This window comes from Budorcas taxicolor, chromosome 1 (genome assembly GCF_023091745.1).
Source record: "Budorcas taxicolor isolate Tak-1 chromosome 1, Takin1.1, whole genome shotgun sequence".
Taxonomy (NCBI): Eukaryota; Metazoa; Chordata; class Mammalia; order Artiodactyla; family Bovidae; genus Budorcas; species Budorcas taxicolor.
This window is the reverse complement of record NC_068910.1, coordinates 48070803-48095611: the sequence shown is the minus strand read 5'-3', so window position 1 is coordinate 48095611 and position 24809 is coordinate 48070803. Positions and strand designations below refer to the sequence as shown.

Sequence of the window (24809 nt, the reverse complement as noted above, 5' to 3'; positions counted from 1 at the left end):
CTCTCTCTCAAGTCTTCCAGTTTGTGAAGTGGGGGATTAGACCTGAGAATGCCATCACCTTCAACATTCCTGAGTTAGTTTCTAGAAGACGCTGCCTGCTGATCAGGGAACTGGGCAAGGTTGAGCCCTAGGGTTAATGAGGGTCTCTGGCTGTCTCAGTTTGCAACTGCTGGACTGTGTATGAGGGAAACCAGACAGAACAGAGACCAGGGCAGGGAGTTGGCAAGGGCTGGAGTCAGGGCTTAGAGCAGGGAGCCCAGTGGTTGATAGGATTTGGGAGGCAGGAAGAGAAGGAAAAAATAAGGGAAAATATAGGAGAATAAAAAGAATCAAATAAGTGATGTGTTTTCTCTAGAAAAGCATCTCCCTGTCCTGGGATGGGCTCACCAGATGTTCCCCAGATGTTTGCTGATGATGAGAAACATCTTCCTCTGGGATCACAAGTAAGTTCTTCCTGTTGGTAGGGAAATGAAGGGTCTGTTCCAAGGCAAGAAGGGTGGGGTCTGGAGCAGCATCCATTTGTGACTATGGCATATGCATAGACAGAAACATACCCACACATCCTCAGGGAATTTCTGAATACTTGGGGGAGTCCCATGAGTTTCTCAAACATTCAGCACCCACAGACCACCCAATTTTAGGTAAATAAAAAACAACCTCATCTTAAATATTTTTTTAAATAAAAAATTGATTCATTTCCATCAGAAAGATGAAGATTAAAAGGGTAATGTTTGGGGGCACTCCCTGTCCCCCCTCTGATGTCTATGTTAGAAGCTTTCTGTGTCCTTTTTCACTGTAATAAAACTTCTGCCACACAAAAGCTCTGAGTGATCAAGCCTTGTCCCTGATCCTGAAGCTAAATCTTCTTTGGAGACCACAAATCTGACATCATTCACCATAAGCTATCAACAGCTTTGTTAAGTTTTAATAATAATATGAAAGTGTTAGTCGCTCAAAAAAAAAAAAAAGTTTTTTTAAAAGTATCAAATGTGGGAAGATTGAAATTTCACCAGATTTGCCATACCTCATTTGTGTGATAGTGAATTGATACAATCAGTTTGGAAAATAATTCGGCAATACCTGCTAAGACTAAACTATATGATCTTGTAATTCTGCTGCTCCATCTATTCCCAAGAGGAAAAAGCACTGCTGTCCACTGAAAGACACAAGCGTGCACAGCAGCTTTGTCCGTAATAGCTTGAAAATGGAAATAACACAAATGTCCAGTAGGTGAGTGAAAACAATTACAGTTTCTCATACAATGACATAGTGCACAGCAATGAATCAAACAATGGCCTCATATACCGATAGGGATGAATCTTAAAAACAGTATGTCTAGTAAAAGAAACCAAGCACAAAGAAGAAAAGCTATGATGCCATTTATTTATGGGAAGTTAAGAACCAGGCAGAATGAAAGCACAGAGATAGGTAACATTACCTTCGGGAGTAACAGGCTAAAGGTGTGACTCCCAGGCCAGCAGCCACCAGCATCACCTGAGAACTTGTTAAGAATGCAGATTCCTGGGTCCTCCCCAGACCCACTGCATCGGAAACTCGGGCAGCGGGGACCCAGCAACCTATGTTCTATGTTCTAACTATCCCTCCATTGATTCTGATGCACATCAAAGATTGAGACCCACTGAGCTAAGGTTGTAGAAAGTGAAACCCAGGAAAAGGGGACTGTCTTCAAGCACATTTCTCCAACATTCTTGTTTATTTAAACAGGAAGACTTTTTAGTTTAGATCTGTGGATTGAAAGTCTGAGCAGTTGAGTTCTGGGTCAAAGGGTTTTGACAGATGCTGCCAAATCGCCTTCCCCAAAGTTGCACCAGTTTTACTCTCAACCAATAGTATTTGAGCATGCCTGTTTCCCAACACCCTCCCTGGCACCCTCCCTGGTTATCAGACTTATTGATCTCTGCCAATTTGATGAGAGAAACCAACAAGAGATCTTACTGTTTTAATTGCATTGCTCTAATTTGAGTGAAATTGAGGTTCTTATAAGCCATTTGTGTTTCCCTCTAAATCACGGGTTTATATTCTTTACTTGTATTGTTGTTTTCTGTCTTTGAGGATTAGGGAAAGAAGCCCTTCTGTCTGTCACACATGTGGCACTTAATCCTGGTTTGCTGTTTAACTGGGTTGACAGTATATTTTATCATACAGAAGTTTTACATGTTTCTGTAGTCAAATTTCTTAAATACTTACTTTGGGCATCCTGGTGTTGGTGTATTACATTCCCTTGTCATAATATTACAGATAAATTCACCTATTTTTTTCTCTAGAGTTTTATGATCCTATTTTAAATTTACAAATCCTTTATCTTTTTGGAATTTACTTTAAGGAATTGTATAGGGTTTCCATTTTCTTTTTTCCCCCAATTGATAAATTTTCCTACTACCTTTTTCTTTTAATATAAATGTCACCTTCAACAGAAATTGAATTCTCATATGTTCTGGAATCAGTTTCTGGTTCTCTACTCTGGTCCACTAGGTTGTCTGTTTCCTCTTTGGGTACCAAACTGCTTTACGAAGTATAATTTCATAATGTGTTTTATCGTGTGATAGATGTAGCTCCATTGTATTACATTTCTTTTTCAGGGCTTTCCAGGCTCCTTATTTAATTCCTCATTTGAGTTTCATATCATTTTTAGACAAACTCGCCCCTAAGAAAAGTCCTGTATTTTAGTTAGAATCACATTGAATTGACACATTAATTGAACATTGACATTTTTATAACATTGGGTTTTGCTATGTATAGTATAGAGCTCAGTATAGTATAAAGCTCAGTACAGAATGTTCCCTGCATAATATTCATAAAGGCCCTTATATGTCTTTTAAATATTGTTCTGAATATTTTATCTTTTTGATTGCTGTTGTAATTTCTATTATATTTTCTGATAAATTGTATTTTTTTAATGTATGTAAAGAAAGGCTACTGAGTTTTGGATATTAACCTCTGTAAACTGCTATCATCGTGAGTTCTCTCGTCTGTAATAGTAGTACATTTTTCAGTCACATCATCTATATGTAATTCAGCTATTCGGTTATGGTTTTGTTATTTTTTTGTTTGGCCACATCGTGTGACTTGTGGGATCTTACCTCCCTGAGGAATTGAACCCAGGCAGAGCAGTGAAAGCATGGAGTCCTAACCACTGGACCACCAGGGAATTCCCAAGGTTTGGTTTGTTTTAAGCAGGAATTGATACGGGACATTTTTCAAATGCCTTTTTTGGCACGTATTGAGATGTTACGCAGTTTTCGTTTGATGTATTTTTTTTTTCCATAATAGTGGTTAACACTTAACAGCCAGTTGCTTTTGTTATTTTTATAGTTTCATTTATTCTTGGCTGTGCTGGGTCTTTGTTGCTGCACAGGCCTTTCTCTAGCTGCAGCAAGTGGGGGCTACTCTCAGCTGCGCTGCGTGGGCTTCTCATTTTGGTGGCTTCTGTTGCTGAGCGCGGGCTCTGGGGCACTCAGGCTTCAGTACTTGTGGCTCCCTGGGCTCTAGTGCGCAGGCTCAGTAATTGTGGCGCACGGGCTCGGTTGCTCTGCGGCATGTGAGATCTTCCCAGATTAGGCTTTGAACCTGTGTCTCCTGCATTGGCGGGTGGATTCTTTACCAGTGAGCCACCAGGGAAGCCCATTCTTTGATTTGTTAATATGGTCAATTTTATTATAGATTCCCTAATATTGAACCACCTGCACTTCTAGAATGAACTTGGATACAATGGGTGATTCTTTCAAGGTGTTGTTAATTTATATTTGGTAGTATTTTATTTGAGATTTTTGTACCTCATGTTCTATCATATTTAATTACTAGTTAATATTCAGATTCCCCACATTTCTCTTTATCTTTTGTTTCTTACTAGGTCATGAGCTGATGAAGTCGATTAAAATGTACTTGTGTCTTATCCAAATTTCTGTTTGCATTTGCTGTATGTATATTGTTATACATCAGCATTTGTATGTATAATATACATATGCTCATATCCTATTCTTGATTTTGAAGCTATGCTATTTGGTGCCTAGAGATTTCCAGAAACTAGATTCTTAATGTCTCTCATGTTTAACTTCCTTTTCTCTCATTTAGCAATTTTGTTTTGAATCTGACCTTGACTGATGGTAACCGTTCCCCTGGAGGAAGAAATGGCAACGCACTCCAGTATTCTTGCCTGGGAAGTCCCATGGATGGAGGAGTCAGGCGGGCTGCAGTCCATGGGACTGTAAAGAGTCAGACACGGCTGAGCCACTGAGCACACACGCCTGATGGTCATGCTGTAGTCTCAGCTCAGTATTTTCTTGTATACCTTGGTTTATATTTTAACTTTTCTGAGTTACTTTGGTAAAGATGTCTCTCTTTTATAGAACGCTGTTTTATGATCTGATGAGAGAATTTTTTTTTTTAAGGTTAGGTTTATCCTTGTTTACATTTCTTGATATAACATGTATCATGCTTATGTTTATCTTCCGCTGTATTTCCTACTTTAATGCTTCCTCTGTTTTCTATGTTTTACATGTGTATTTTTTTTGTTTTCCTTGATGTGTGTGTGAGCACACATGTGTTTGTATTTTGGTCTGATGATTTGAAGGTTTATAGTCTGTCTTTAATTTTTCCACTGCTTGCCTTTATATTGATTTATTTCTCTGCCAAGAGAAGAAAACCTTCAAATGTAGGGAAAGAGTCATATTCTCAAAGGGCTGAGCCTTGCCACCATACTTCTGTCTTCAAATTCTTGATATCCCCAGAAACAAACAAAAAACCAAAAAAAATTCTTAATATTCTCAACATGAAAATGGTTATAGTCTCGCCCTGAAGCCAAAGGTTCAGGATAATCAAGATCTGAATGTGCCACTGAGATGCTTCTTGAGTGAGCCAGCCACCTACAGCAAAGAGCTATCGGCGCCACAAAGGGATACTGTATCTCATCTCTTATTTCAGAACCTCATGTGAATATCTTACCCTCAACAGCCAGCATACTTAGTTCAACAGTGTCTTTTACTTTCTGTCCATGTCTCCGCAGTCTTCTGAAAAGGCACAGTTGGAGAGGCATGAATGGAGGGCATTGACTCTTCTTGCTATTTGTTTCTGCACATATCGAGATCAGGAGCCAGATTGTTGCCTGACAGCTGGTCTTTGTGAATATAGTCGTGTGTGGTTGGTGTTCAGATGCAAGTTGTGTGTGTGTTTTCTTTTAAATCTCATCAGCGTACCAAGAGATAATGGCACACTCAAAACAGTATCATTATAGCAAAGCTCATTTACAAAGGGACTACTTACAAACATGTGGGTATAGGAGCACCCAAGGGATGGTGCAGTAACCTGGATGAGCAGCAGCAGAGCTGTTACTACGAATAGGCCTGAAGGTGGGGTCCAGGGGCTTACTATAAGAGAGAGAACTGGGTAGGCTGGCTGCCTTGGGAAGACCAGTGGCCGCCACTAGAGGATACATCCAACCCACAGAGACTCACAGGCAGGAAATCAAAGGACTAAATGCCTTGATCTTGTTCTCTTCCCTCTCCTTTCTCCGCTGGGCCTCACCATGGCTGAACCCAACTGGAAGCCAGAAGCTCAGTCATTTAATCTTGCAAAGGAATTCAGTAAGAAATAGAACAAAAAGTCAGCAGGTACATTTCCCTCCTGTGTTTTTGGAAAATATGTGGTGAGCCTGAAACATTAGTAGTGCACCCAGTAGGAATGCTTTCAATGATCAATAATCCAGTACCATTTACTTGTGTATTGTAATGGGAAGGTTGGAAGGTGGAGAAGGCAATGGCACCCCACTCCAGTACGCTTGCCTGGAAAATCCCATGGCGGGAGGAGCCTGGTAGGCTGCAGTCCACGGCGTCGGTAAGAGTCAGACACGACTGAGTGACTTCACTTTCACTTTTCACTTTCATGCATTGGAGAAGGAAATGGCAACCCACTCGTGTTCTTGCCTGGAGAATCCCAGGGACGGTGGAGCCTGGTGGGCTGCCATCTGTGGGATCGCACAGAGTCGGACACGACTGAAGCGACTTAGCAGCAGTAGCAGCAGCAGCCACTGACATAATGTCAGTAGTGGTGTCTCTAGAATTCTCTCAGCTTTTACCTTATTCTGGTTGCTTCATATCTGCAAGACGGCTGCCCAAGCATCATGACCATGGTTAAGTTAGGAAGAAGGGGGAAGACGGGGGATTCCAGCATGTATATCCATTTTCTGAAAAAACAAAACCAAAACTTTTTATAGAAATACCCTCAGCAGACTTGTCATATTTCATTGACTAGAACCGGATCTCATGTAACAAACAGCAAGGGAGACTGGGAGAGTGGAAAATGGGCTGGTCATGATTGATTTATACCACTTGTAATTAATTGCCTGAGACTAGAGACCTTGGTGCATGGATCAAAATCAGGAATCTGTTATTAGGAAAGAAGGGATGGAATACATTTCTGGATCAACAATGAACAAAGCTTGCCACAAGTGGTTTGTATTCAACAATAAAGCCCATTGTCTGCTAGCACTCAGTCCGGACAGCCATTGCTCTTTCACACTATGTGCCATTGATTTTATGTGACATCCAGAAATGTTGTTTGATCAAGTAATTTTGCCAGGAGCTTGCTCTGCTTTTCCTCAGTAGCCTACGACTCAGTTTACAAGTCATGGTTTGAATTGTGTTCGTTTTCACTGTACGGTAGACAACTTTAATGATGCCTCTCTGGGTTTGATCTTTTCTCTGTCTTTAGTGACAAGATGTATCCTTACTACACTGGACATTTTACCCATATTACGAAAGACTTGATTGGTTTGCTATCTAGCTTACAGGATCTGATGTGAAGAGGATGCAAAAAGTTTCAGTGGGCTTCCTGCCACTATTTGACAAAGTTTCATAAGAGATGATGCCTCTGGGACTAAAGAAGATGATTACCAACTAACAAAATTCCATTTTCAAGTATTCGTTACCATATCTGAGTCACACTTTTTTTTTTTGTTTGTATAAAATTATCTCATCCTACACACTCATTTACCCTGGTATATGTGGTCATAATTTATACTGCAGTATTTTTGTTGCTATTTTCAATACTATTTTTATGCTTTAGTGAGCCTCCTTTAAACTACTGATCCATTTTTATGATTTGGGGATATACTACCATATAATAGTAACAATAAAATGGAAATATAACACATGAAAACAATCACATGTAAAAGATGTGAAAATCTTTTAACCAAGTTGAACTAGAGTCAGTGGCATTCTCTTTACTATGAACTGAGCTGAACTGGCCAACTCACTTCTAGTGGTACAGGTGCTCGTACAAAACCATGATGATGACTATAAAGATAATGGGATTTCTGTGGAAATGATCACTGACCTCACATTTATGCAATGTATGGGAACAAAATTGCTTGTCTGTGTAGTAGACCCTGCCATGTGCCACTCATATCCCCCTCACACAATTCTCACATGTGTTCCTGCTGGTTTCTGTAGGGCTAGCAGGGATGGCATCCGATGGAACTGGAGCACAATGTCCAGGGCCAGCTCCTGCAAGAGGAAATTCACTTCTGTACCATCTATGGAGATCTGCAGTGAACCAGGGCCCTAGGTTCATTCAGGAGCGGAGGGGGCGGGATCTTAATGAATCCAGTGAATCTCTGCCCGCCCACGTGGAGTTGATAGATATGACGTGAGATAATTTACTTACTGGAAAACACAAGTATACTAAGGGCCACAGTAGTAACATCTGTGATGGTTTAAAAACATGGCTGCAAATTCTTTCACACTTATCAAAACAAGGATACCTCTCGCCTCTAATATGGGCCGGTTTTAATGACCTGTCATGAGCAAACTGTGGAAGAAGTGATATTGTACAATTTCCAAGGTAAGTCAGTAGGTGACAGAGCTACGCGCAACTGTTAGGTCGAAGGACATTTTCATTTAAAATTCTGATCCGATTGCCAAGTTGTTCTCCACTTCTCTCCCATCCTTCCACCCCCGCCCCCCACCCCCAACAGTGGATAAATACTCCTTTTGGATCAGTATACTGGTTTCAATTGGCATTTCTTTACTGCGGGAGAAGTGAAGCATCTTTTTCCTTGGAACATCGCCTGGGGTCAGAAGACCCAGCTGGAGGCAAGAGCGGGACTCAGCGGAGCCAGGCGGCCCCGCCGACAACACCCACGGCTCCACTCACTCCCCTGGCTCCTCTGTTTTCGGCGCTTTCCTTCCTCCCCCACAATATTCAGATTCCTGGAACCAGGCTCGGTGACCTCACGCCGGTGACTTCACATCCGGGACCTTCTGGGAATTCTCAGCAGCACTTTTTCGTTAGAAAACTGACGAGGGAGGAGGAAGGGGGTGCGTCCGGGGAGGGCCGCCGGAGCTTCTGGGGAAGGAGGGAGGGAGCCGCGCAGAGGCCTCTTCCTCCTTCCGGTCGGGGGTGGGTGGGGCTGGCAGCGGCGCGCCGCCCGGCTGCCGCCGCGAGGCCTGAGGCCCCGCCCCCTGCCTCTCCCTCCCCCGCCCCCTCAGATGGTCGCGCGCGCCTCCCACGGGACGTGGATCCCGGCGCCTGTCGCTGCAGGTTTGGGACCCGGGGCCCCAAGCTGAGCCTCCGCCAGTTTTCCTCCGAAGTTAGGTCACCGTCTTACTTGGCAGCTCTGCCACAGGTGGGGAGCGGGTTTTTTTCATGGGGGAAAAAATTGTGTGTGTGTCACTGACTGGCAGGTACCAGTGGGGGCGGGGTACGGGGAACGCAACAAACCGAAAGTTTACAGTGGCGTTTTCCAAGCTACAAAACTGCATAAGGTTGAGAGGTCGGAGAAGGACAACCTCCATGGCTTTTGTTTCCTTGAAGGGGTTGCCTCAGAGCTGAGTCTTCAATACAGAGCTATCCAGAAATGACAGGAGGGCGAAATGAGGGGGCTGCTGCTTCCATTTAAAAAAAAAAAAAAATTTTTTTTTAGAATATATCTTACAACTGTGGTGGTTAAAGATGAAGATACTAATGTTATATATTAAACTGTTCTCTATAACTTCAAAGTTGTTTTTTTCCTTCTTTTGAAAGAGGTTAGAATATTTTCATGGACCCCTCAAGTACTGTGGGCCTGAGGCCCCATCCATGCCTGCTGTGCCCAGTGGGTAAGCTGGCCCTGGACAAAGGCCGGGCAGCATGACAAAGCCTGGATGGAACATTAAAGGACCTGGAAGGTCTGATTCTCTTGGGGGAATGAGAGAGGCTATGAACACAGGTGGCAGCTGCACAAGAAGGGCCTTGAATGACCTGAGGAGTGTGGATTTTATGATGGAGGTGGTGAGGAGCCACTGCTGGGCCTGACTGGAGGGTTGACCCTGGGATGGGACTGGAGGTGGGCTGGCTATTGCCTTAATGACATCCAAACTTGCTGAGCCACATTTGAGATGGAAGGGAGGGGAAGGGGAAGCCACAGATTGATGTGAGGGGGCTGGAGAAGCCTGGGCTGACTTCTTTGGGTCATCCCTCCTGCAAAGGAGAAAGCAAGAGGAGAAACTCTACTGGTTCCAGGACTTTGGAAAGATCAAATGAAAGGTCCTTCACCAGTCACAAAGCAGGGGGAGTTTGCCTACCTTAATAGATGTTTAGGGGGCTTCAGGGCCACCTCTTGCCCAGATCTCTGTGGTGGTTCCTACTAGCTATTCCATCCCCCTCTCTCTTGCCCAAGGCACCTCTCCAAAGCTCCATTCCCATTGGGCTGTTTTCCTGCTCCCCATGGGCCAGAGGACAAAACCACAGCCCTCACCTGGGCATTTCCAGAGTGCAGAATGAGAAAAAACAGACTGGGTTTTCAACATCCCTACAGTAGATCACTGTTCCAGAATCTCATTTGGCTACATGTTTCTCAGTCCCCAATAACTGCCCTTTCTCCCCCACCCTCCACTCCCTGCCAGAAAACAAAAAACAAACCAAAAACTATGCTTGACTCCCACCTTCCAATGCAAACATTGGGCTTCCTCCAGAGCAGGCCAGGCCAAAATCAAGGGCCGGGACAGGAACTACAAGGGAGAAGAACTGGGCTCAAATGACTCATTGAAAGACAAGTCTTCATTTATTCACCATAAACCATGGATTGAGCTCCTACTATGTGCTTTTGTACCATTCTAGATACTGGAGATACAAAAATAAGCAAAGAAGAAGTGGTTGGCATGGAGATGAGATTCCAGTGGAGGAAGACTTGGCTGTGGAGATGGCACTTTCCAAAGACGATCACATAGAACGTTACCTCTTCCTCATCAAAAGGTATTCAGCCTACGCAGACTTGTGACTCGTTTGTAACCAACAGAATGCAGCCCAAGTGATTCTGTGTGACTTCTGTGGCCAGATCATAAAAGGTGATGCAACTTCTACCTTGTTAGTTGGGACACATGCCTTTGGAAACTTGAAATAAAATGCAAGAAATCCAGCCACTCTGAGAATGCCATACTTTGAGGAGGCCCAGGCCTCATGGAGAGGCCATGCATATGTGGTTTGTCTGACATCCCAGCTGAGGTCCCAGCCAGTAGCCAGCATCAATTGCCAGGCATTTGAGTGAGAGAGTTTTCAGACCCTAACTGTCCAATTACCCCCAGCCTTAGACTGAGGCTAGGTTGAGGCCCCACACATCATAGTAGAGAGACAAGCCATGTCCAGTGTGTTCTATCCAAATTGCTGACCCACAGAATTCATGAGCATCATAAAATGGTTTTTTAGACCACTAAACTTGGGGTGGTTTGCTATGCAGGAATAGTGTCCAGAACACTGACATTAAACAAGCAAATATGTGAACAAAGATAACTTTATATTGTAATAGGTCCTCAGGAAAACAAAACTAACTCAGCATGTTAACTTGGAGGAAGGCCTCTATAGATGGGGAAGGGGGCGGCATAAGTGGGGGAGGCAAGGGAGGTATAGATCAAGAAAGGTCTTTTTGGAGAGACATTTGAACTGGAATGTGAGTGAGAAAGAGCCCAACCACTAAAGATCTGGGAGAAGAGACTTCTGGGCAGAGGATACAGCAGGTGCAAAGGCCCTGAGGCAGGAATCAGCTTGGTGTTCTGTGAAACCCAGGAAGGCCAGTGTAACTAGGGAGATGTGGGTGAGGAGGAGAGTGGGGCAAAGAAGTTGGAGAGGAAGCTTGAGAGGCAAATCATTCTAGTCTTAGAGGCTGCTGAGAAGAGTTAGATTTCAGACTGAGTGAGCTGAAAGCTGGCAGAGGGTATTATACAGGAGTGACTTGGTCTGGTAAATTCTTGATAAGGGCTTTAGGTGCCAGGGAGATGACAGTCTGTAAAGACAGGGCAAAGGGAAGACCACTTGGGAGGCTATGGCAGTGGTCCAGTAAAGGGGGGGATGGATGGTGGCCTGGGGATGATAGCGGTGAAGATGAGGACTGTTGGGTAAACTCGGAACAGAGGGAGTGAGAGTAATGAGAAGGGAGGAGGCTCCCGGCCGGCAGGAAGGTCCCGGGCGGGGCCACGACGTGGGTGAGGACCGGAACCCGCATCTTTCTGGAATCTGGGAGGGAGACTCTGAGCTGGGGCCGGCCAGGACGGCGCGTACTGGCGTCCGGCGTCTGCCGCGCGGAGCCTGCCCCTGGCTGCGAGCCTGCCTGCCGGGTGTTTCCCAGCAACCGCTACAGCCGCCCAAAACGTTCCGAACCCAGCGGCCCTGGTGATGTCATCGTCACCGTGGAGACAGGGGATGGGAACACGCCCCCTCCAGGCACGGGGGCGGGGGGGTCTGGTCACCAACGCTCAGCTTTAGAGCCCCGTCTCCTCTCGGGCAGGAAGGGAGGTGGTGCTTCGGGCTCCGCGGCAGGTGTGACGGGAGGTGTGCAGGGCCCTGGGCGAGGCCTCAACGAGTAGCTGCTGCTTTTCTTGGTGTGCGCTGCCACCAGTGTGCTCTCCACCTACCCACCAACCTCTCCTGTCTCTTCCCCATAGGCCGCCCCCTTTAGCTGTTAGGGCTGGCTCCTCTTGTCATTCAGGTCACTTCCTCAGAGATGCCTTCCCCAACCACCCAAGCTAAAGTAACTGCCAACCTTCTTGTGGGCTACTTGTTTTATTTCCTTTGCTCCCTTCTAAAATTACCTTCTGTGTTTTGTAATATATCTTCCCATAAGGTCAGGGATAAATTCTGCCATGCTCATCTGTATTCCCTGGAAGGAATCTGGCATGAAGTAGGTGCTCAATAAATGCTAGTTGGCTGAATCAGTGAATTCACTCAATCATTTCATTTCACACATGGGTGCATTTATTCGACATTTGTGCAGTGCCTTCTAGGCAATTGTGATAAGCAGTAAGGATACTGAGATGAACAAGACAGGGACTCCACCTGGAGGTGAGAAAGAGAGATAGATTAAAACTAATTATATGAAAAGTGAACTTCCTTGAGTTCCAGACGCTGGGCCTATCTCCAAGCACTTTATGCATATTAATTCACTTAATCTTCACAATAGTAGGCACTATAATCATCCCCACTTAACAAATGAGAACGCTGAGAGCAGGCTTGCCTTAAGCTTCTGGGTCCTGTAATCAAGTGAGACCAACAGAGGGCAGTGGAGGGAAGCACCTGGTAAAGGGGAGTTATAGTAAGATGTGTAGCCAGCCCAGGTAGGTAGATTTGCTGTCTTAATTGCTCACATACACCAGTCTTCCAGGGGGCAGGCTGCTTCCAGCTCAGAGCTCTGCTGCCTCAGGGGAACATCTGTCAGTGGGCCAGGCAATGATGAATCTTGGAGGACTGAGCCCTGGGCTGGTGGTAAGATGAGAGCCCACCTGTTCAATAAAAGCAAACTGTGGAAAAGTTCCTACATAACGTTGTTGGGGGCAGGATGTGTGTGTGTGTGTGTATGTAGGGGTGGACAATTGTTGATAAAGACCCTTTCTGTTCAGAAGGGTAAACTCAATATTCAAAAAACTAAGATCATGGCATCTAGTCCCATAACTTCATGGTATATAGAAGGGGGAAAAGTGGAAGCAGTGACAGATTTTATTTTCTTGGGCTCCAAAATCGCTACAGACTGTGACTGCAGGCACGAAATTAAAAAACACTTCCCTCTTGGAAAAAAAAGCTGTGACAAACCTGGACAATGTATTAAAAAGCAGGAATATCACTTTGCCGATAAAGGTCTGTATAGTCAAAGCTATGGTTTTTCCAGTAGTCATGTACAGGTGTGAGAGTTGGACCATAAAGAAGGCTGAGTGCTGAAAAATTGATGCTTTGGAACTGTGATGTTGGAGAAGACTCTTGAGAGTGCCTTGGACAGCAAGGAGATCAAACCAGTCAATTCTAGAGGAAATCTACCCTGAATATTCATTGGAAGGACTGAGGCTGAAGTTGAATCTCCAGTATTTTGGCCACGTGATGCGAAGAGCTGACTCATTGGAAAAGACCCTGATCTTGGGAAAGACTGAAGGCAGGAGGAGAAGGGGACGGCAGAGGATGAGGTGGTTAGAAGGCATCACTGACTCAGCGGACGTGAATTTGAGCAAACTCTGGGAGATAGTGAAGGGCAGGAAAACCTGGCATGCTGCAATCCATGGAGTCACAAAGAGCTGGACACAACCGAGCAACTGAACAACATACCGAAGGGTATTTAGGAAATGCAGAAATTATACTCACTCCCACCTCTGGGTTTTTGTGTGTGCTCATCCGCCTAACCGGCACTCCCCACTCCTGCCCGTTGCCCGGTAACTGGCTTTTTGTGACTGAGGCCTCAGTTGAAGACTCTTTTTCCCGCCTTGGGGAGATCTGCCTTGGCCACTTTCTCTAAGGCAATCACCTGTCACTGTCACATGACATGTTTTATAATTCCTACCCCACAGTGGGACAGTGGCCTAGTCAGGTGCATCACTCTTATTCCTTATCTGGCATTTCCTATTTATCCATAGTCTCCCTGCCTTCTCATTCTAGAGAGTCAGTTCCTTGAATGTGATGGAGTCTAATGATCCCATTAGACCTTACCTCTGGATCCATGCTGCCCAGAACAGGTCTGGCAAGCAGCAGTTGCTCAGTGCTTTTTGAAAGTATGGAAAGGGTCCTTCACCAAATCATCCTGGTTTTCCAGGCTGGGATCTGCGGCCACCCCTTCCCAGGAAACTCTGCACATTGTGCCTGGTCTGACCCGGAGGAAGTGGCCCAGCAATCTGGGCCATTGGAGTTCTCCTGGCTTGTGGCCCTCCCCCCTTGCTGGGCCTGACTGGGCCATTCTTCCACCCTCGGCAGATTCCACTCCAGGGAGATGTCCAAGAACCTCTAGGTGGGGAAGCCAGAGGTGTGGGGCCAGCAGTGTATGTATGTGTGGGGGCATGGGGAGTAAGGAGAGTGGGGGTGGGCGGGCCTCTCTGGTTCCCAGCCGAGATGGTAGAAGAAGGGGGTGGCTTTTCAGAGCCTTCCAACACTGCTGCTTTCAGGGAAACAGGGCAGCTAGACACGTGCCTGCTTTTCCCCTAGACTGAGAGCCCAGACTCTGTGTACAGACAGACGTGGAGAGAAGGGAATAAAACTTTGCTTTATTAGACTGTATCCTTCCTCTTTGGGGTACAAAGTGAGAGGCCGTGGGGGTGGAGAGAATCTTTGGCTTCTAGGGGCATTGGTGATCGTGGACTTTGTCTGTGTGAACTTTGTGCTGCCAGGATGACCCGCTGAATGAGGGAGATGCTGATGACGGGGCCCTTCTGGGGCCCTAGTCAACATGTAACAGAGACCAATCCGGCTGGCCCTGTCTTCTGTAGGAATTAAAGAGCAGAAGGCTGAGAACATTTGACTCGTATTAAAGAAATAAAGGCTGAAAAAGTGGAAGGTCACTCAGGGGGTCTCTCAATCGCAGGCAGTGGCATGCAGACTCACTTGTGTTGGCGTGCGGGCCAGACCTGTGTGAGAAGCGTGTGTTTCTGTACACATTATATCCTCCACAAGCAGCCACAAGCCCCCATTCTGTTGCTGGGCTCGGGCTACTCCGGAAGGCTTCTTCCCTATCATCCCCCCTCCTGCCGTTTGCAAGAACCTGGCCCATGGATGCTACTGATGAAAGGGAAACTGCCCCTGGATCTCAGAACATGCCCTTTATTTTTGGTTGTTTCCTCGTGCGTGCAGGAGGTGAGCACCCACCTCCGTCCCGGGTCCCTGGAGATGGGTGGAAGACTGTGGTAGCAGACAGAGGGGCTCACTGTGCAGCTGGTGTGGGGTGGCCACAGGGCACACGCAGCATGTCAGCTTCTGCCAGGCCCGTGCTGAGCTCAGTTGGGCTGTGCAGAAACTGCCTCATCAAGGCGGAAGTGTGGTGCCCAAGGTGGGGGCCTGGGCCCCTGGGTGGCTCGGCGGGCTCAGTGACCGTGGTGGGGGACGTGAGCGTTGTGGTCCTGCACTGGTCCACCCTCTCAGTCCCTGCTCCTGAGGCTCCGTAGTGCCGGGAGCCACCCGGCGCCGTCTGCAGCTCCAGAGCACTCTTCTGCCTAGTGGGCAGGGCGCTGGCTGCAACATGGCCAGGTGGTGGCGGTCCAGAGAGCTGGGGGGCCTCTTTCTTTCCAGCCTTGTGCTGGATATCTTTCTGGTGGGGCTGAGTCTGGCATTCATCCTGGGTGAAATGTGCCCTCTTCAGAGAGATCTCAGGGTTGTCCCTGGGGCTGGCCTCCTCCGGAAGCTCCCTTGTGGCTGACTCCATGGAGATAAAAGTTGGGGAGGAGGGTGACTCTCTGCTGAGAGGTAACACTTGGGGAAGGTGTGAGTCTTGTCTCAAGGTCTCCAGCTTCCTGGTGGAAGGGGTGGCCAGGGCTGCTTGGCTTCTGGCCTCTGAGTGATTTCTGTCCTTGGCTTGACTCTGGACCTCAGTATGGCTCATAACCTCAGTTTGGCTCTTGACTAGAGTTTGACTTTTGACCTCCTGGCCTGAGCAGTTGGGCCTGACTCTCCCGCTGTCTGTGAGACTGACCTCGTGGGCACTGTGTTCCTTTGGGGGTCCCTGGGAATGGCCCCTGGTGTTAGTCCCAGGCTGGAGGCTAGACATGGAGCTGAGCGCCTTGTGCACGGCCTCCTCGATGTCCAGCAGCCTGGCCAGGGTCTGTTCCTTCAGCCGGGCCACTTCCATGCTAACCCTCGTCAGCTCCCCGAAGGCCTGCTCCACCGAGGCCTCAGGCTTGCAGGGGGTAGCGGGAGCCGGAGGGGCTCCTGGCAGCTGGGGCACAGCCTCAAAGAGCCTCCGCAGTGCCCGCACGTCCACAGTGCTTTTGGTCTCCTTCTCCAGAGCTTGCACCTGGCTCAGGAGGCCCTGGAGCTCTTGCTGGCCTCCCTGCAGAATCTCAGGGCTCTCAGGGGCCCCTTGCTGGGAACTGTCCGTGCCCTTCTCTCCTGGGAGTCTAGGGCCCCGCTGCAGTGAGATGGGGTGGCTGCTGAGAGCTGAGAGCCCGAGGGGGTCAGGGCTGTGGTTGTTGCTGCCCATTGCCTGGCTCTTGGTGGGGCTGGGGGCCACGGTGCTGGGGCCATGCTGGGGGCTGGGCTGGCTCTGTCCAGCAGGACCCTGGAGCAGAGATACTCGGGCCTGGTCTGCAGCAATGGAGACCTTGTTTGGCCGAGGGTCGTGGTCGGCTGTAGCAGTCTCACCTTGTTTGTATTTTCCTTGCCCCACCTCCTCAGCGGCGCTGTGAGCCAGGGCTGAGGGCTTGGACAGCCAGCGAGGAAGGGGGAGCTGGCTTAGGTGTGCAGGTTTGGGGGGCAACTGGGGCTTCTCTCTCAGGTGTGTGGGAGGCTCCGGTTTCAGGGTCTTTGTCTGTGACTCCCCAGCGCTTTTCTGGCCAGCAGGGCTGCTGTGGGAGTGGAGAAGGGGGTCCTGCGTGGGCTTGGAGGCCTGCCGGATGGAATTCTCATCATGCCTGGGTTGGGCTGGGAAGTCCGGTCCCGTCACAGCAGCTGGGAGAGGAGGAGGAGGAGGAACAGAGGCATTACGGGAGTGCAGACTGGCACCTGCCGCCCGCGGCCCGGAGGCCCGAGTGTGGTGGGCTAAAGGGGCAGCCTTCAGGGTGGTCTCTGCAGCTTGGAGGGCCCCCAGGCTGAGTCCTGCCATCACCTTCTCTGGAGGCACCCAGGCCTTCTGTGTGTGGGCCCCTGGCTCCTCTTGCCCGGGCCCGAGACTCTGACCCAGGCCTTCCAGGAGTGGAAGGGGTCCTTGCTCAGATGGCCGGACATCCCTTTGACCCGGTAGGTCAAAGGTCCTGACGGGATGAGCAGTGTAGATGCCATCCTGAATAGTCTCCCACCCCCCAGGCAGCCCTCCAGGCAGTGCTTTCTGTTCCCCACTGACCTTGCTGGGGGCTGCTGGGATCCTGGGGTTGCCTCCCACCAGAGGCCTGCTGTTGCTCTGGGCAGCCCCTGTGGCTGGTGCTTGCAGAAGCCCATCCTGGGTGGGCATAGAGGCGGCCCCAGGAGTGGGGCCCGGCTTGTGCTTGCTCCGAGCTTGCTGCTGCAGGCTTTGGGCTTCAGCTGTTGCTGTCCTTCGACTCTGCATGGTGACCTGGAGGTCTGGAAACCTAGGTCGTGGGGGCATAGTCATGGCTCCCTCTGACTTTCCTAAAGCTGTCATCCCTTTCTGCCCAGTGCACCTGCTTTCCTGCTTTTCTTCCCCAGCCAGAGAGACTGCCTTTCCGGTGGCCTGTGGGGCACAGGGGGTGGCCCCCGGCCCTCTCAGATGCCCCATCCCCACGCCAGGGTCCAGTGGGGGAATGTGGATGATGCTCTCAGCCGGGGGCAGCTTCTGGGCCCCCTCGCTGGCCGGCACTGGACTTGAGTCAGCCGGCGGCTCCCACCGCAGACTATGCAGGCCACTCAGGTCTCCTTTGTTTATGCAGCCAGCCAGCAGCTGCACACTGCTCCTTTCGGGGCCCCTGCTGGCTGGCCGGGGTTGCAGGGAGTAGGCGGTCAGCGCCACCAGGCCCTGCTCTGTCTCCTGCATCACCAGCCCCGTCCTCCCCGCCGAGGTCCCGAGGCCACAAGCCAGCAACTGCTGGAACTCAGGGTCCATGTCTTCGATGCTCCCGCTGCTGCCTGGCGCTGGCAGCTTCAGCAGCTTGAGGTGAAGCTGGCCCGCGGGGTCCTCCTGCACCAGCAGCCCCTGCTGGTCCACGTCTGCCCGGCGCAGCACTTGGCGGACGATCCTGGGAAGCTCCCCAGACACCAGCTCCTCCTTCCGAACGTGGGGGCTGCCCTGCCCTGGGCCTGGGAGCACGTACCTGGCAAGGCAGAGCTCCCCTGGCCCTCGGGCCTCCATGAGGATGCCTCCATGGTGCAGGACGCCAGGCGTGGCATGCAGCGTCCGCAGGGTCCCTTCGGCTGCAGTCTCTTGCCTCTCCGGCACCCCCTTGCCCGAGGGACCCACGGGCTGTTCTTCCTGGAAGTTGCCCCCTCGGATGCTCTCAGCTGCCAGGGAGCCCATGGGGCAGTTCTCAAAGAGCCAGGTGAACTTGTGCACTGAGCCCGCTGGAATGGGCTCAGGGATTTCCCTGGGTCCCTGGTCTTCTCTCTTGCCTGCCTCCAGAGCCTGGAAAACCTCCTTCTGACGAGACACCTGCCCGGAGGGGATGTCCACTCTGCTGCAGTACCGCACAGGCCCCCTTCCACAGGGGTGGCCTGAGGCCTGCAGAGGCTCAGTCTCAAAGACGTGTCTCTCCGTCTGTCTTTCCCCAGCCTGGACCTGGCTCACCTCAAGGTGCTGCTCCTTGGAGCCTTCTGGCCAGTCCGGGGATTGGGGCGCGAACATCCAGGTGCACGACCGTGCCTTGCTTGTGGGGTCTGTGACCTCTGACCCCTGCCTCTCGGCCAGCTCACTCATCGGGCACGTCTCGAACAACCAGCGGATGGTCTTCACGTCACCCTTGTGGGGTGCTTCGGGCTGAGGGCCTCCCTGAGGCTTTCCTTCTTCTTCCTGTCGTTCCTGCTGCTCCCGTTGGTGGATTACCTCCAGGGGCTGTGTCTCAAACAGCCACCGGGCGGTGCCCACATCTCCAGCCACCACTTCCTGCCGGGTGATGCCCCGCACCACATCGACGGTACTGGGGCTCCGGCCTAGTCGGTCTAGGGGCTGCGTCTCAAACATCCACTTGCAACCCTGCACGTCGCCTCCGACTACCTGTTCTCTGCTGACGGAGGTCAGGGCATGGAGGTGACCTTTGGCATCCTGCATGGCGTACACTGGGGACCCTGTGTCCTGGGACTGCCCAGCGGAATTGGTTCCTTCTGCTCTGTGTAAGCTCCCAGGGGCCGAAGCTTCCCCCTGCCCGATACTGTCCAGGGGAAGGGTCTCAAAAAGGTTCTTGAAAGTCTTCACATCTCCCTTCACCCCATCCCTCTCAGGGGCACCCTGAGAGAGGGTTGGTGCTGAGGGGTCAGCATTGGATAGACGCTCATTTGTGAACCTCTCGCCCTCCTGGGGACCCACCCGCTGCAGGTGACCCACTTGGACATGGTCTCTGAGGCTGTCCAGGGGCTTTGTCTCAAATAGCCACAGGGTGGAGCGGACGTCCCCGGGGACCACTGCCTCTTTGGGTGGGACCTCTGCTCCGTCTTCCTCTTCCCCCTTGAGAGTGTCTAATGCTCGGGTCTCAAACAGACGCCGCTGCTGCTGAACATCTGGACCAGGAGGGATAAGGTCCGGGGATGGCTGGAAGTCCTGCTCATCCACTAAGATCTCCCGGATGGCATCCAGGGGCTGTGTCTCAAAGATCCAGCGAGTCGCGCTGACATCGGGCCGGGCCGCCTCCTCCAGGGAGATCCCGCGGATCACCCGCACCTGGCTGGGGTCCTGGTTGATGGCGTCCAGAGGCTTGGTCTCAAAGAGCCAACGGCCAGACCTCACTGCGTTGCTTTGGATCTCCTCCCGGTAGGCGGCCTTGACCTCGTGGATGGCGCCCTCTGAGTCCTGGATGGCACACAGCGGCTCTGTTTGGAACAGCTTCACCGTCTTCTTCACATCGCCTTTCAGCTCCTGGATCTCTGAGCGCAGCTCCAAGGGGCTCTGCTCCTGGGTGGAGGGGCGGGAGCCAAGGCGGTCCAGTGGCCGTGTCTCAAAGAGCATCCTGGTACCCTGGACATCTCCGCTGGCTGCAGGCTCCCTCACTGTAGCCTCTGGTGCTTCAGCACGAACCGTCAGCGCGTCCAGCGGCTTCGTCTCAAACAGCTGGCGGGCTGCACGCACGTCCCCTCCAGATGGCCGAGGTCCGGCCGGCTCCTGGTTTACACTGTTAGCAAAGGAGCCTTCCTCAAACTTGCGGGAGGTGGCCTGGACGTTGCCACCGGGCACGGACTCCTTGGCAGGTGGCTTCTCATGGTCCCCAATGGCATCCAGCCGCCAGTTCTCAAAGATCCAGCGCATGCACTGGACATCGCCCTCGGTGGGCTCCTCGGAACCCAGGACCTCAGCCAAGTCTTCGGCCACGGCCTCAGCCAGATTCTTGCGGAGCTCGGGGTGGATGTGCTTGTAGAGGCGGCGGAGCTCGCTGGCTTGCCGCTGCTGGTGGAACTTGGAGAAGGACCCCTTGGGTGGCGGCGGCGGTAGGTCCTCCAGGGCAGGTGGTGGAGGGAGGGGCAGGTCCTCTGTAGCTGCCATCGGGATGGTTGGGGTGGGGGCCACCTGCATCTGGGCATTGGCCATCCTTCTGAAGAGAGGGGGCAGAGATGAGGATGGGGTTGGGGGATTTCAGTGAGATGGGGGTTGGTTGCAGAGTAGCCCTAGGTGGCGTGTGCTTAGAGACCATCCCTCCCCCTTTCCAGACCTCCCCGGGGTCTCACCCTGCTACCTGAATGGTTGCTGTGTGACTAGTCTTGAACTTAAGGCATATAGAGCCATCCATCAGGTGGGTCCCTGCTCCCCCAGAATCACCTGGGTTGTCACGGAGCCAGCAGGGCACTACAGGCTTTGAAACTCTGTCTTCCAGTTAAGGGGTGCCCAACCCCACAGTGGGAAAACTGTTCCTGTCCTGTGCCATCCTTGCCTGCTTTTGCCAAAATCAGTTTTTCCCTGGTAGACTCCCAGGTGAGTGGCCTGGGGGAATTCTGATTTTTAAGGGATCCCAGCCAGGGAGAAGCAGGTCCCTACATTGGTGACTGGGCTTCCCTGGTGGCTCAGACGGTAAAGAATCTGCTTGCAATGAGGGAGGCCTAGGTTTGATCCCTGGGGTGGGAAGATCCCCTGGAGGAGGGCTTGGTCTCCAGTATTCTTGCCTGGAGAATCCCATGGACAGCGGAGCCTGGCGGGCTACAGTCCATGGAGTCACAAAGGTTTGGACAGGGACATGACTAAGTGAGCACACAAACTGGTGACTCTTTCTCCTGGAGAGAACTAGTTATCAGTCACGTTTCCTATCTCACCACCAGAGGGCGCACTTGTCCCTTTCACTCGGGGGCTGTCCAGCCTTTAGCTCTTGGCTCTCCTTCTCTTGCTGCAGCAGAAGCAGTAAGGCTGAGTGAGTGTCCACCAGCTGTCTCGCAGTTAGGCAGAACCCAATTCTGAATCCTAGCTAGCGGTTTTCTGAGCTAGGGGGACCTCTAGGATCTTCTGGCCCAACCACTCTTGATTAGAGATGAGGAAACTGGGTTCCAGAGTCAGATCTCGGTGAATGAGGCGCAAACAGTGCTGGATCGGGGTTTCGAAACACTTTAGGTAGGCAGTGTGAAGCTTTCTCAGTGGCTGTGGTGGCCCTCTGTTCCCAGCAGACACCCCAGGAGGGGAGGCAGTGAGACTTGAGGGCCTTCCTGCAGCGATAGCCTCACCCCTTGCTCACGGACTCCTGTCCCCAACTGTGTGCAGCACAAATCTCCTGTGCACGCCTTCTTTCTCCCTCTTCATGCCCATCAGCTTCCCCCAAGGCACTGCCCCCCACGCCCCTGGCCCACCTTCTCTGGCCTCTGTCCTCGCTGTCTTATCTGTCTTGTGACAGGTGTGCTAACACTCCCCAGAGGCCAGTAGGGAAAGAATGAGAAGCACGTCCCCCCCTCACTGCCCCTGACCCACAGCTCTGCTCCACGCTCAGTGCTAAATATAGCCGAGGTGCTGGCCTCCACACAGCGGCCCTGGGCTGGGGAGAGGTCAGGCTCAGCCAGTGGGACCCTGGGAGCCTGACCCCCCTTGGTTCCTTCTCTGCCCTGGGCTCCCTGATCCTGCCTGCTGAGCTGGTGTTCTGCCCCTGGCTGCAGGATGACCAGTGCTTCTGGCCACAGGAACCTGGGGGTGGGGGAGGGACTTCCTTCTCTCGACTACCTCAGCAGTGGGGAGACTAAGCCCTGCTTGCTCCACCCACACCCCAGCCTGTCCTCTGAAGACATCCAAGGAGTATGACCTCTAAAGTCGACAGTCCAAGTCTCATCACGCGCTCTAGGTGCTTCCTTTAGCCTGGGTTCTCATGAGGACCCCCCCGACCAAAGGCAAACCTTGATGGTCCCCACGTCCTCCCTGTCCTGTCACCAGTGTGGCCTGAGCAAATGGCAGGTACGGGCCACCAGCTCCACCCCACCTCCACCGCCTCCCCCAGGAATCTCCAGAATCCCTGCTGCGGTCACATATGATCAGAATCAGAGTCCAGAGAGGGCAGGGCTGAGGACCTGCCGAGGTCACTGAGCCCAATCCCCTCATTGTTTGGAAGGGGAAACCGGCCCCAAGAAGGGAAGGAGCTGACCCCGGCGGCTCCACCAGGCGGTAGGAAGGCCTTCCCACCTTGTTTCTCAAGGATGGGGACCAGGTGCGGTGAAGGCCGAATTCAGAACTGATACCAGACTTTGGGTAAGGCCTGAACCCTAGGGGTGCCCCTGAGCTTGGCCTCCCAGGACTGGGCAAGCCTCTCCGGGTGACCCCCGCTTTTGCCTCCAAGTCTGCTCTTTCTTGGCCCAGACCCCTTCACACATCTCTATACTTGGGCAGTATACTCTAACGCTCAGAACTGGTCACCCACCTTTACCCCCAGGTCTTCCTTAAGGCTTTCCTACTGGGCATGCTGATGACCCACATCACACCCAGGCCCTAGGCCATGCAGGGTGCTGGGTTCAGGCCAGCCCTGGGGAGACATTCCCGAGCCAGCTATGCCAAGACTTCTACCCACAGCAGCTGGGCACAGGGCTTGTCCTGGCAGCACAGTCAGACCCCTATGTCCTCCCCCGCCTCTTCTGTCCAGACACTGGGCCTACCTGGGGCTCCTTGGAAAGAAAGCCTGAAGCCTGAGGAGCTCCGTACCTGATTTTTAAAATCACAGCTCCAGACCACCTCCTCCAGCAAGCCTTTCTGGATTACACCAGACTGGCTGGAACCTGTCCCTCTGTAGGCCTCAGGCCTGTGGCAGCCACGCTGAACACTACCATGGGGCTCACAATAACTCTCTGGCAACTTCCTTGTGTAATCTTCATATCAGACCCCTCCCACTCACCTGCTCCAGACGTGTGGCCCCACTTTCCTCCCCTCACTCAGAACTTTCACTAATACACACTGCCCTAAGAGGGGCCGGAGGGGGTCCTGGCCTGGAAAGCCAGCCCCGCTGGTGTGGCGAGGAAAGGAACGGCTTACTCACCTGCGGGCTCTGCCTGGCTGCTGGGGTTTGGGGTCTTCGGGAGGTGTGGCCCACGGCTTTGTCGTGCCTCTGGTTTGGGCTGCTCTCGCTCTGCTGGCCCCGTCGGGCTCCTTCTCGCTGCCCTGGCTCGGGGTCTGTGTCCCCTGCCAGCCTCAGCAGCTGCCTTTATCTGGCTGGTTAGGGGGTGGGCCGAGGTGGGGGGGTGGTGGGGGGAGGCTAAGGTCAGAGCATGAAGTGGTTCAGTTATTTTTAGGGCTCTGAAAGTTATTCTCCATCTCGGGCATCAGTTACATGTCCTTTCTGCTAGGGAGGGGAAGAGGAGTGAGCAGGGAGAGCTTTATTCATCCAAGTCTCCTCTGAGGATTGGGGTCAGTGACTCAGCTGTGGTGTGGGGTGCGGACATCCCAGACTATTCTGAGGGAATGAATAAGGAGGTGCATCTGACACCTGGTCAGCTTGGCCCCCCGCCTTGTGATCCCCACGTCCCTACCCCAGCTTCTGACTATGTCTGACGTGTGGCGTGACTATGTCCCACCCTGCCAGGAGACTGGAGGCCCCCTGAGGGCAGGCCTAGGCCCTTGCTCCCCGGTTCTCAGCCCGGATACCCCTGAGAGTAAGGCCCTTCTTCTCCCCACTCCTGCACTAGACCTTTCCGCTGTCTCTTCCATCCCTCCCTGCGTCCCACCGCACAGGCGTATACAGCCCTGAGTGCACACAGCTGGATTTGGGGGAAAGAACTCTGGCCCCAGTTCTCCACGGGGTCCAGGTCTGGCAGAGGGCTCCGCAGCATGGTCTGCGGTGTTCCCAGCAGATTATCTGGGTCGTTGTTTACTCTCAGCCTCTGGCCTCTGACTCAGGGCCCAGGCTTTCTGGGAACAGAGAGGAGGGGAGGGGCAGCACACGGGGAGCTGACTCTGGGGTTATTTCTGACCCGGAGTCATCAGCTTCCAGTCACAGAAGGAGTGTGTGTGTGTTTGCGTGTGGGGGTCACGGCTGCCCCTCCTTGGCTGCTCAGAGCCCGAGGGGCTTAGTAGCTCCAGAGATCCTGGCATTTAGGCCGGGAAGGGCAGTGTGGCGAGGGGCATCAGGAGACCACGCAGAGCCCAAGCGACGCAGGCGTTTTGCCCGGTTCCATGTCGAGGTTGTGTTCTGCTACCTGGCAGAACGAGGTCTTTCTTCTGACGTCCTGGGGCCTCTGGTGCCAGGAAGTGATGCCAGGCACTGCTCACTCTTTCCGTTGAGTCAGTGTCAGGCAGGCAGCATTGGCCTGGGGTGAGAAGA

The 24809-nt window shown here is 51.8% G+C and overlaps 1 protein-coding gene across 3 annotated transcripts; it reads right to left on the bottom strand.

Moving 5' to 3' along the window:
- Nucleotides 1-14479: 14479 nt before the first annotated feature.
- XIRP1 (xin actin binding repeat containing 1) lies at nt 14480-23684 on the bottom strand. Of its 3 annotated transcripts, XM_052657009.1 has the most exons (3): nt 23529-23684; nt 17285-20630; nt 16754-16893 (listed from the first exon to the last, which is right to left on the bottom strand). In XM_052657009.1, the coding sequence occupies exons 2-3, from the start codon at nt 20624-20626 to the stop codon at nt 16885-16887; spliced, it is 3351 nt and encodes a 1116-aa protein (XP_052512969.1). In that variant the 5' UTR covers nt 20627-20630; nt 23529-23684; the 3' UTR covers nt 16754-16884. The 3 variants fall into 3 exon arrangements, with proteins under 3 accessions (XP_052512850.1, XP_052512910.1, XP_052512969.1); XM_052656890.1 differs by having other exon boundaries at nt 14480-20630; XM_052656950.1 differs by having other exon boundaries at nt 14480-20627; nt 23529-23673.
- Between the last annotated feature and the right edge of the window lie 1125 nt (nt 23685-24809).

What these genes read in the sequence shown, in the direction of transcription:
- XIRP1 (XM_052656890.1), bottom strand. Translation starts at nt 20,626, where the DNA reads ATGGCCAATGCCCAGATGCAGGTGGCCCCCACCCCAACCATCCCGATG.